The sequence below is a fragment of the Pelodiscus sinensis genome, chromosome 1 (genome assembly GCF_052426305.1).
Source record: "Pelodiscus sinensis isolate ZL-2025 chromosome 1, ASM5242630v1, whole genome shotgun sequence".
In the NCBI taxonomy this organism is placed as follows: domain Eukaryota; kingdom Metazoa; phylum Chordata; order Testudines; family Trionychidae; genus Pelodiscus; species Pelodiscus sinensis.
The window spans coordinates 42,710,216-42,722,585 of NC_143052.1; the positions used below are offsets into that span (position 1 = coordinate 42,710,216).

Here is a 12,370-nt window from a genome sequence, read left to right on the forward strand (position 1 = left end):
ATTCGAATTATCGCATCTAGACTTAAAACCTAGTTCGAATTAGCATTTTGCTAATGCGAATGAGCATGTCCACACTGAGTGGACCCTGAGCCGAGGTTAAGGATGGCCGGAAGCAGTGCCGGCAGGACATCAGATTAGGACTTAGAGCGTGGAGCTGCTGTCTCAGGCTAGCTGAGGGCTGTGCTTAAAGGGACAGAACCCCCACCCCGGACAGACAGTTCTCAGGGGTTCCCCGCTTGCAAAGCAGTCCTGGCTTGGAGTGCCCTGAGTGCCCACACTCGGCACATCACAGCACTCGGCCATCAGCCCGGCTGCACTTGCCGCAAGCTGCCATCCAGAGGGGGGGTCAATCGGGGGGCTACAGGAGAGCTTCCACCCCGAGGAGCCCACAGAGCCAACCCAGTCCTCCCCATCGGGGGCTCGTACCCCATTCCTCCCTCACCTCCTTCCACTTACCCCTCCCTATCCCTCCTTCCTGATGTACAAAATAAAGGACACGTGTGTTCAAAAATAGAAACTCTCTTTATTGAACAAAACTCGGGGAGACTGAGAAAAGGAGGAGGGAGAGGGGAAGAGAGTGGGTGGGAAAGGGGAGGGCAACTAAAATGATCAGGGGTTTGGAACAGGTCCCATATGAAGAGAGACTAAAGAGACTGGGACTTTTCAGCTTAGAAAAGAGGAGACTGAGGGGGGATATGATAGAGGTCTATAAAAGCATGAGTGGTGTGGAGAGGGTGCATAAAGAAAAGTTCTTCATTAGTTCCCATAATAGAAGGACTAAAGGACACCAAATGAAATGAATGGGTAGTAGGCTTCAAACTAATAAGCGAAAATTCTTCTTCACAAAGCAAATAGTCAACCTGTGGAACTCCTTGCTGCAGGAGGCTGTGAAGGCTACAACTAGAACAGAGTTTAAAGAGAAGTGAGATAAATTCATGGAGGTTGGGTCCATGGAGTGCTATTAGCCAGGGGGTAGAAATGGTGTCCCTGGCCTCTGTTTGTGGAAGGCTGGAGATGGATGGCATGAAACAAATGGCTTGGTCATTGTCTTCAGTCCATCCCCTCCGGGGTACTTAGTGTTGGCCGCTGTTGACAGACAGGCTACTGGGCTAGATGGACCTGTGGTCTGACCTAGTACGGCCATTGTAAGCTCAGGGCTCAGGGTCGGGGGTCTCAGTGGACCACCTTGATTTTCATGCAAACCTGCTCCTGCGTGGCCAGGCTGGCAGCTATCCTGCCCTAGACTGCCACTCTCCTGTGTCTAGTGCAGAGTTCGTGGATGAAGTCCACGATGTCTGCACTATACCAGGTGGGCGCCCGCCTCTTGTGGACCCGGGCAGGCTCCCGGGAGCCGCCAGCCTGGTCCCGGGAAGAGGCAGAGGGCTGGGTGGCCGTGGGTGGCTGGCTCGAGCCGTGCCAGGTGCAGGGTCTGCTGGCTGGGTGCTGGCAGACTTGCACCTGGCACAGGCACCGTAGCCAGCCTGTGCCCCTTTAAGTGCTCCGGGGCAGGGAGGAGGGCAGAAGAGTTTCCCTGGTGGTGCCCAGGTTGGCCACCAGGGCAAGCTGGGGAGGGCTAGCCTCCCACTAGTTCGAATTAAGTGGCTACACAGCCTTTAATTTGAACTAGTTAATTCGAACTAGATGTTAGTCCTCGTACAATGAGGTTTACCTAGTTCGAATTAAGCACTCCGCTAGTTCGAATTAAGTTCGAACTAGCGGTTTGCTTGTGTAGCGCCTATCAAAGTTAATTCGAACTAACGTCTATTAGTTCGAATTAACTTTGTAGTGTAGACATACCCTTAGAGTTCTTTGAAGGGGTCAACAAACATGTGGAGAAGGGGGATCCAGTAGATATAGTGTACTTAGATTTCCAGAAAGCCTTTGACAAGGTCCCTCACCAAAGGCTCCTATGTAAATTAGATTGTCATGGGATAAGAGGGAAGATCCTTACATGGATTGAGAACTGGTTAAAAGACAAGGAACAGAGGGTAGGAATAAATGGTAAATTTTCAGAATGGAGAGGGGTAACTAGTGGTGTTCCCCAAGGGTCAGTCCTGGGACCAATCCTATTCAACTTATTCATAAATGATCTGAAGAAAGGGGTAAACAGTGAGGTGATGAAGTTTGCAGACGATACCAAACTGCTTCAAGGTAGTTAAGACCAAACCAGACTGTGAAGAACTTCAAAAAGATCTCACAAAACTAAATGATTGGTCAAAAAAATGGCAAATGAAATTAATGTGGATAAATGTAAAGTAATGCACATTGGAAAAAATAACCCCAACTATACATACAATAAGACGGGAGCTAATTTTGCTACAACTAATCAGGAAAGAGATCTTGGAGTCATTGTGGATAGTTGTCTGAAAACGTCCACACACTGTGCAGCAGCAGTCTAAAAAGCAAACGGAATGTTAGGAATCATTAAAAAAGGGATAGAGAATAAGATGGAGAATATCTTATTAGCCTTATATAAATCCATGGTACACCCACTTCTTGAATACTGCATACAGATGTGGTCTCATCTCAAAAAAGATGTACTGGCATTAGAAAAGGTTCAGAGAAGGGCAACTAAAATGATTAGGGGTTTGGAATGGGTCCCATATGAGGAGAGATTAAAGAGGTTAGGACTTTTCAGCTTGGAAAAGAGGAGACTAAGAGGGAATATGATAGAGGTCTATGAAATCATGACTGGTGTGGAGAAAGTGAAATAGGAAAAGTTATTTACTTGTTCCCATAATATAAGAACTAGGGGGCACCAAATTAAATTAATGGGCCGCAGGTTTAAAACAAATAAAAGGAAGTTCTTCTTCACACAGCCCATAGTCAATCTGTGGAACTCCTTGCCTGAGGAGATTGTTAAGGCTAGGACTAAGAGAACTAGATAAATTCATGGAGGTTAAGTCCATTATTGGCTATCAGCCAGTATGAGCAAGGAATGGTGTCCCTATCTTCTGTTTGTCAGAGGGTGGAGATGGATGGCAGGAGAGAGATCGCTTGATCACTACCTGTTCGGTTCACTCCCTCTGGAACACATGGTATTGGCCACTGCCAGCACACAGGATACTGGGTTGGATGGACCTTTGGTCTGACCCAGTGTGGCCATTCTTATGTTCTTACCCCCTTTAAAAAAATTATAAGTACCGCCAGTACCTACAGTTTTCAGACACACAATTTTTTTTCTACCATTGCAACACATTTGTTTAAACAACTTAATTTTAGCCAGGCAGGCGATGACATTTTTGGGTGTAAAAAGTACAAAAATAATAAAGTGCTGTAAAACTTAAAACAAAAATTCAGTTTTCTCCAAATTTTAGTTGTGTTGATGTTTCTCCCAGACTCCTCTTAAGTATCCCTAAGGGTACTCATACCATTGGTTGAGAAACACTGTTCTAGCCATTTTTAAATAAAGATTATTTGTAACGGTGTCCTGAGAATTAATATTTGTATAGCACTTTGAGATCCTTGGATGGAAGATGCTAAAGAAGTACAAATTATTATTACAATTACTGAAGTCTTGCATTGAGTTCTTAAGTAAGAAAAAAAAAAGCAGAGAAGTCCTGTTTTAAATCTTCAGTCTTACAGTTAGCAGAAGATTTGTATCTAGAGGTTTCTTATTTAATTTTGCTAGTGTTTGTTAGAATTAATATTTACTAAATGTTAGTTTTACTTTTCCAAGGCTGTGTCTAAACTACATCCCTTTTCTCGAAAAAGAGATGTAAATTAGACACTTCGAAATTGCAAATGAAGCTGGGATTTAAATTTCCCATGCTTTATTTGCATAATGGCGGCCATGGGTTTTTTTTCCAAAAAGGGGCTTTTTGAAAGAAAAATGGCTGTTTAGATGGGGATCATTCAAAAATAAAATCCTTTTTTGAAAGATCCTGTACTCATTTTTTCAGAAGTACAGGATCTTTTGATCTTCTATAATCATTGGAAATTTTGTATTTGACAAATTGATATGTTACCATTTTTTAAACAAACTCCTCATTCACACACTTTTAACCTTTTTTAAAAAAAATCTTAGTTTTCAGTTTTTAAATGATTAGGTGCTTTCAAAGCCCAGTTTATCTAAAGTAATCCAACAGCCCTAGATTAGCAGAACTTTTTTAGGGCTATAGCAGTAAGAAGCTACAGGTATCAAAAACAGAAGCACACTTTCTGACTATGTTCAGTGTGTAAAACATATTTCCTATCTTATTGTGGTGTTCTACCAAAAAACTAGAATAAAAGATTACTAGGCTTTTAGTATTATCCATGCTATACAGTTTCTGTTTGTTCTTATTAAATAGTTTTCCAGTTTAAGAATATTAAAAAGAGATTTATTTCTTTTTATTGGTGCTAAGTTACTGCTTGATTTAAAACTGGTCTGTTTTCCAAAACCCTATAACAAATTCTCAAACTTGGATCTTTAGTTTATGCATGGGACTAGTGGAATTTTCCCACGTAAAGTCTTTGTCTGACTAGCAGTAATAAACAGATAGATGTTTACCTCTGTCTGGAACGCTGGAGGCCGCTAATGCCTGCACTCATCATTTCCCTTTTAATGGCTGACAGCGAAGAACTTGCCTCAGCTGTTCCAACTGAAGTAGTGCTATTGCAACATAAGTGTTTTCCTTACAATCAGGTTTATTTATTTTCAGCTGAGTTAGCTATATGATAAGGGTGTTTTGGTCTGGCTTTGATGTCTTATTTCACTTAACTTAATTTTAAAACCTTACACATTCTTACCTTTCTATCCCAAACTTGCAGTTCTATATTTCTGGTAGCTATCCAAATAGCAGCTGTGGGGCTTCAAAAACAGTCAAACTTTTTATAACAAACAATCATCACAGTTACCTTCATTGCTTAGGGCAGGACCATAACTGGTTTTGGCTGTACTATCTGCAAAGAGCTGCAAGCAGTTAGGTCCCATTGTAGGATTCTCCTCTGGTCTCTCCCCACTGATTTCATATATGTCTGAGCACAGCGACATAGCGAAGTACTGAGAAGATTCGGGGCAGATGCTTAGCTGGGGTAAATTGTCACAACTCCAGCTTTGGTGGACCTGTGACATTTTACTATAGCTGAGGGATCTGTCACTTAGCATCAAAACTAGACAATTTAACAGATATGTCAAGAGAAGTCCTGAAGCTGCCCTTAAGTCCCTTCAAAACATTCAGCTGTGCCAAATTCTTTGGATGGGACATATTAAAGGATTCATGCTTATGGTACTTGGTACTAACTCAGATAAAGCAGTTAGGGTATGTCTACACTAGCCCCCTAGTTCGAACTAGGGAGGCTAATGTAGGCATTCGAACTTGCAAATGAAGCCCGGGATTTAAATATCCCGGGCTTTATTTGCATGTTCCTGTCTGATCGCCATTTTTAAATGCCACTAGTCCAGACTAACTGCCTGCAGCTACCCGCAGCAATTAAACGGTAATTCGAACTAAGTCCTTAGTTCAAATTACCTGTTACTCCTCCTGGAATGAGTAGCCATGGGCAGTTAGTCCGGACTAGTGGCATTTAAAAATGGCGACTGGATGGGAACATGCAAATAAAGCCCGGTTTCAGCTACCAAGAGCACATCAAAGCCCTTCAATGTGAAAAATCTTTCTAGTTATGGTTCAGTCAACTTCCACTGTCAGTTTAAGACCTCAATCTCAATCTTCAAAGCAATTAATAGGTTCGTTCCTAGCTACATTCAAGATTGAATTTCCATTTATGAACCACAAAGGCAGTTGCACTTCTTTGGGACAATGAAAATCACAGAGCATTTCAGGATAGAAATCAAAACAATCTGTTGAGGGGATCCAGCTTTAGAATTGACTCCAAGAGAAGATGTACATGAAGATGTAGATGAATCCACAATCAGATCACCTTCAAGAAATACAGCAAAACCATCCTGTCAGATAAAACTTTCCCACCATAATCAGAATGATTTTTCTTCAAAACATCAAATACCTCTCTTCTGAAGGGCGGAACTATCTGTAGCACTGTTTTTTAAATTTGACAAGGTAGAAAAGCAAGGCACTATTGCAAACTGAATTATTTGAAAGGTCCTCGGATAATATGGAAAGGAGTAGCACTATAATGACTGCAAGTTCAGTAAACTTTTTTGACGTTCAATGTAGTTCAACAGAAAGTACAGCAATAGCTCAAAGACTTACGATGAAATGGAGGAAACGTATTTTGAAAGTGCAGGTGGAGATGAGGCCAACCTTAAGAAGGCTAAAGAAATGGAGGGCTGTGAGACCAGCTTTAATGAGACTCTGTAATGTGGGAACTAGGATGTATAACCTTAGAACAACAGAGGCAAAAAGGTTCTACCCAACAAATTCAAGAAATGGTTTTAGTTTTCCCCAAGTCAAAATTCTCAGTGGGAGCGGACCAGCTTCTGCATTTGGAAGCAATCTTCATGACAGTATAGAATGTCACATTTTTGCAAGAGTATTGACTTGGAATGCTTCCAGTCATCCTTTGTGAGGAGTCTGATTTGATAATATGTACATACCATTAATTAAAGTCAAGTGATTTCTTTTTGGGAGAAGGGAAAAGGGACCTACTTCAAGTGCGTGGAAAAAGGAAGCCATATCTCAAAGTCTGTTGGCCTAGTTAAAGAATCCTTTTGATTAAATCCTTCCATCATTTTTCCTTTAATACAAAGAAAACTTGGTGATGGAGTATTAAAGAAAAGCTTGGCAAAGTTCAGCATTAACGATAGGCCAAAACCACTTTATGCTTCATAGACTATTTAAAAAATAGTGCTTTCAGATGACTAGTGATAAATGAAACATGAGATCAGTATAGGTGAGTCATGACTTTAAGGAGGAAAATATCAGTTGTAAGTCCTTTATATAAAGAATTTACAGTACACATTATCCAACCATTAGCTATTTTTAAATCCCACAGCACCACCGCAAGATGTCACAATCCCATGGGAGCGAATGAGTAACAATATCGCTACACAATAATTAACTCTTTGTAGGATAGAAGCAGAGGGTGGGAAGGGAGAAGCACAAAACCTGTCAGGGCTATCCAAGGGATGACCCTTTTGATATTGTACATCCTGGGTTACTTCAGTTTTGCCTCCTCCCACAGTCCTCCAGCCCGGTTTAGTCCTTGCTGTATGCTGAATTTGACTTCAGTAACAGCACAGTACCATAACTTATTAAATTTAAACTAATTATGATCTCTATAAAATACAAATATAAAGGAAACTGATAAAGTGAAAGGATAAGTTATTTTTATTAATGATCAAGGACCAAACAAGTAGGGATGAACATACAAAGGAGCAAGGAAAATATATATTAAATAAAAGAAACTTTAAAATGATAAGCAAGTAAGTAATCTCTCAAGAGAAGATATAGAATTACCATTGTGAGAAAAAAATCCAGAGTACATTAGAACTTGATTTTCAGGGATGATCTGAGAAAAATTAAATAAATCCTATTACAACACACTGTGGTACGGTGGACTAAATGACTCAGATATTCACCCTTCTCTACCCAAAATGATTTTGTGGTATGTACACAAAATAATTTTAATTCCAAGCATTTTCTTAGTGCTGGATAGATGAGATGCCTTTGCTGGTGGAATTAAGCATTCTGTATTTTTCTCAACCCTGCTTTCAATTACAGCAACAAGATCTGCAATACATGGTGGAGAACATTTGGGGTTGTCAGTCAGCTCTTAGTGCCTGGAATGATCTTTATGATTTGGTCATGGTCAGATGGGATAAGCACTATGAATGGTCTCCCTGGAACACAATCCTTCTCACTAAAGATGAGGCAAAAGCACACCTCAAGCTGCAGAGCCTTCAGGAGGTAAAATGGAACTAATGCATTTTTTATATGATATATTTTATTTTATAGAATTTTGTGACTAAATTGACCATGTTTTGGATTTAGATCCTCTGCATCTCAACTGGTCCATTATAACTGCTTCATAGAAATATTCCTGTATATAACCACTACCCCTTTGTTGATATCCTAGTAAGTTTATCTACATTTGTTTTTTCAGAAGGATAACATTTAAGTTTCACTGACACTAATTTGATTATGATCACCTGTAATTAGACTATAAAAGGTTACATGTTACTCTGAATAGTAATAGAAATGTAGCCGTGTTAGTCTAGTCTAGCTGAAACAAAAAACTGGACTATGTAGCACTTTAAAGACTAACAAGATGGTTTATTAGGTGATGAACTTTTGTGGGCCAGACCCACTTCCTCAGATCAAATTGTGGAAGAAAATTGGCATGACCATATATACCAAAGGGATACAATCAAAAAAAGTGAACACATATAAAAAGAACAAATCAAATTTCAGAACTGAGGGGGGGAGGTTAATGTCTATGAGCTAATGATATTAGAGGTGATAATTGGGGAAGCTATTACAAAGATAGCTTATCACCTCTAATATCATTAGCTCACAGACATTAACCTCCCTCCCTCATCCCTCCTCTGTTTATGAGTGCTACATAGTCCTGTTTTTTCTTTCATTTTACTCTGAGTTAATGATGGTACAAAATCTACTATATTCTGTTTCAGGTAGGACCTCTCTGGTCCAGCACCCTCGGGACATGACTAGCAGCAAACAAAGGAATTTGCTGAACCAGGGGAGGTTCCCTGCCACTAGTCCCCCAGCCAGCACCCTTCCAAGCTGCGGGCCCTGCTTTAGGCCAGGCATCACTCTGGACCAGCTGGGTGGCTGGCTAGGCCAGCCCTTTGCCCCCTATTGCCAGCCCCAACTAGGGCTGTCACTGCTGCCTGGTCCCTAGTGCCTAACATTACATTTAATATCATAGTTAATTTGTTAATGATTGTGTGGATTAGAGATGTTAAAATATTTTTATTTGTGTAAACATGTAACCACTGAATTTTTTAGCGGTTACACATTTACACGTGGGGGGGGGGGCAGGCTTTCCATGTGTACCAGCTCCCACCAGCCTTCCCCCCCACGCTGCTGCCTCTCCATCCTAGAGAGCCCAGTACTGAATCCCACCTGCCCCCACCCACGCAGCTGCCTCTGTGGGAGGCAGTGGGCAGGGGAGAGGTGGCTCTGTGGGAGCTGGCATGCATGGGGAGCTAACTTAAATGCTGGCTCCCCGTGCATACCGGCTCCTGCATGCTCCCCTACCTCTGTATCAAAGGCAGGAGTGCAGGGGAACAAGCAGCTCTGTGAGAGCTGGAGCACATAGGTAGGCAGCTTTTAAGATGGCTCCCTGCAAGCACCTGCTCCAACCTGCCCCCTGCTCTCCCAGCAGCCTCTGTGGTAAGTAGCAGCATAGGGGTTGGGTGGGAAGTGGCTCTGTGGGAGCTCCTGCCTCCCCCCTCCCTACTCTGATAGGGTATGTCTACACTACCCCACTAGTTCGAACTAGCGGGGTAATGTAGGCATACCGCACTTGCAAATGAAGCCCGGGAGTTGAATTTCCCGGGCTTCATTTGCATAAGCCGGGCGCCGCCATTTTTAAATCCCGGCTGGTTCGAACCCCGTGCCGTGCGGCTACACGCGGCACGAACTAGGTAGTTCAAACTAGGCTTCCTAGTTCGAACTACCGTTACTCCTCATTCCACGAGGAGTAACGGTAGTTCAAACTAGGAAGCCTAGTTCGAACTACCTAGTTCGTGCCGCGTGTAGCCGCGTGGCACAGTGTTCGAACCAGCCGGGATTTAAAAATGGCGGCGCCCGGCTTATGCAAATGAAGCCCGGGAAATTCAAATCCCGGGCTTCATTTGCAAGTGCGGTATGCCTACATTACCCTCCTAGTTTGAATTAGGAGGGTAGTGTAGACATACCCATATAGAGGCAGCGGCAGGAAGGGGCGAATGTAACCATTTGGGTTAACTGAAAAGACCGTGTCCACAGATACATGTTAACATCCCTGGTGTGAATTGCTAATCACCAGAAATTTAGTAAAAAAAAAAAGTGAAAGTTATTTCATTAACATGAGTAGACTAGATTGAACTGCAGCCTGAAAACTGAAATTCTAGTGCTGCTTCAATTAACACACAGTGCCCTTTGTGTATTTAATCTAATTATTTGAATCTCATATTAAACATAGTAGTTTGTACACGTCTGCCTTGCAGAATGTTAGGTAATTGATTGATCTTCTAGAAATAGAACACTGGATCAAAACCAAGGTTGCATAAAATGCTACAAGAATGGATTTAAATTGTATGCCCTGATGAGCATTTATACAAGCTTCAGTCCAGTTTCCTTACACATTAACTTAAAAACACACAAGTTTAACACACATGTCTCCTCTTGATTTTCAAAATTTTAAAATAATAAAAAATACAAATTCACAGTACGCAAAAGATATAAGTAAGAGTAGAACAACCAAATCTGGGGAGATGCTGAATGCTTCAAACTGCAGTTGATTTTAATAGGAGTTTAAGAGGAGTTTTAATAGGAGTTTAATATTGACCCGTACTGTTCAATATCTTCATCAATGATGTAGACATTGGGATAGAGAGTACGCTTATTAAGTTTGCAGATGATACCAAACTGGGTGGGGTTGCGACTTCTTTGGAGGATAGAGACATAATTCAAAATGACCTTAGCAAGTTAGAGAAATGGTCAGAGGTAAACAGGATGGACTCGATGACCTCTTGAGGTCCCTTCCAGTCCTATTATTCTTTGATTCTATGATTCTAAGGTAGTCATTACTTCAGAAAGGTGCTCAGTACCTTCCAGACTGAGGCCTTAAAAGACTCTGCTACACAGGCCTACCTTCTGCTGTATTTTGCTGTATTAAGTAACAGGGCTGGATTTGAATCTTAAGGTTTGGTTTGTTATACTGTGTGTAGTTCACTAGTGTAGTTCTTATACTGTGCAGGATATATAGCAACATGTAGACAAGAAATGTTGATTGCATTGAATAGAATTTGGATTTTCTTACTTTTCAGGCATATGAAATGGTATTTATTCATAGGATTAAGCACAAGCATATCCTGTCAAAGAACTACTTTTCTCAGATTCCAGAGATGGCATCATTTTTGCATAAAGGTGATGATCAGACTCATGCAAAAGAACTGTTAATAACTAAGCCTATTCCTGCTGGTTCAAAAGCATAACTCTTCAGACATAAAGCTGTCATCTGAATTATTAACATGACTAATTTAATTGTCCTGTTTAATATATAGATTAATTGTACTTGGGGAATATGTATGAAGATTAACTTCCAAGGAACCAATATTCTAATCCTGATCACTTATTGTAATAATTGCATTTCATGTTCTATGAATGCAAGTGTGTTAAGTTTCTAAACATAAAATAAAACATTTTTAAGGACACAATTTGTAAAATTTATCATAATTCCATGGGCTCTTCAAACCTGAGATTATGTTCTTGTATTCTCAAGGGCCTAAATCATTTTGCAATATAAATACTATTGAGGAGATTTAGCAAGTTTCCTTTATACACAATTTTCATATTAAACAATATTACACTGCTAATAAACTTTTGTATAATATTTTAATTAATTTGTCCTGTGTTTCAAAGAGCTGAGGCCATTTAGTCTAAATATAGGTCCTTTATTTGAAAACCTTTGCGCACAGGAATAACTTAACACATGCGAGTAATCCCAAGTGAGTTTAATGGGATTACTTATATGTCAGTGTTTGTAAAATTGTGGCTGTATTTTGTAATACTAAAAATAGGTTATTTGGGATTTGTTTATCTCTTAGTTCAGGGGTTTTCAAACTTGTGTCGCAGACCTGTCAGGGAAAGCAAGCCCCTGGTAAGCCCGTGATGTTTTGTTTACTCTAAAGCGCTACAGCCATATCGCCTCGGAGCTCCCATTGGCTATGATTTGCCGTTTCCAACCAACGGGAGCTGTGGGAAGCAATGTCTTGTCTGTGCCAGGACCATAACCAGAGGCCACTATGCTTCAGCAGCAGTTATGGAAACTACACGTTGTGGTTACAAGCTATGACATGCTGGGAGAACTTCCTGGTTCTTGCCAAGAAGTACTCTTTTCTCTCCCAGTGGGAAGTTTCAGACTGACTAAAGCTGTGAGCACAAAACAAGCAAGTTGAAAGGAGTCTGTTACTCTGTTCTGCATTTCAGGTAGGAACAAAAAAGGACTTAACCAACATCCTGAGTGGAGTTTAAATGACACGAAATAAGAACATTGGCTTGTTTTTGTTGGGATTTAGTTATTGTGGGAATTAGAACATGTTTGTTAGAGGGATGTGTTATACAAAGTCCCCTCTGTCCTCCCAGCAGGAATTTTCAACACTGACTGAAGCTGGGAGCAAAAGGCAAACAAGCAAAGAGGAAGCTGCTAGACTGTTATCCTGTTCTGTGTTTCTTTGCAAAACTAAACATTGTTCCTAGTGGTTTGTCTAAGAGCGTTTGATCTGAAGTGATACACATTG

At 41.0% G+C, this 12,370-nt stretch overlaps 1 protein-coding gene across 4 annotated transcripts in view; it reads left to right on the plus strand.

The window, feature by feature from the left end:
* Window positions 1-11,287, plus strand: part of IQUB (IQ motif and ubiquitin domain containing) — a 56,548-nt gene extending 45,261 nt beyond the window's left edge. For 3 of the 4 annotated variants that reach the window (XM_075928662.2, XM_006122642.5, XM_075928671.2), the window contains 2 exons: window positions 7,623-7,808; window positions 10,898-11,287. In XM_075928662.2, coding sequence (XP_075784777.2) covers window positions 7,623-7,808; window positions 10,898-11,065 — 354 coding nt within the window. In that variant the 3' untranslated portion in view covers window positions 11,066-11,287. Of the gene's footprint in view, window positions 1-7,622; window positions 7,809-7,892; window positions 8,888-10,897 lie in introns of those variants that run through there. The other variant, XM_075928677.2, reaches the window with a different exon arrangement.
* Window positions 11,288-12,370: the final 1,083 nt, after the last annotated feature.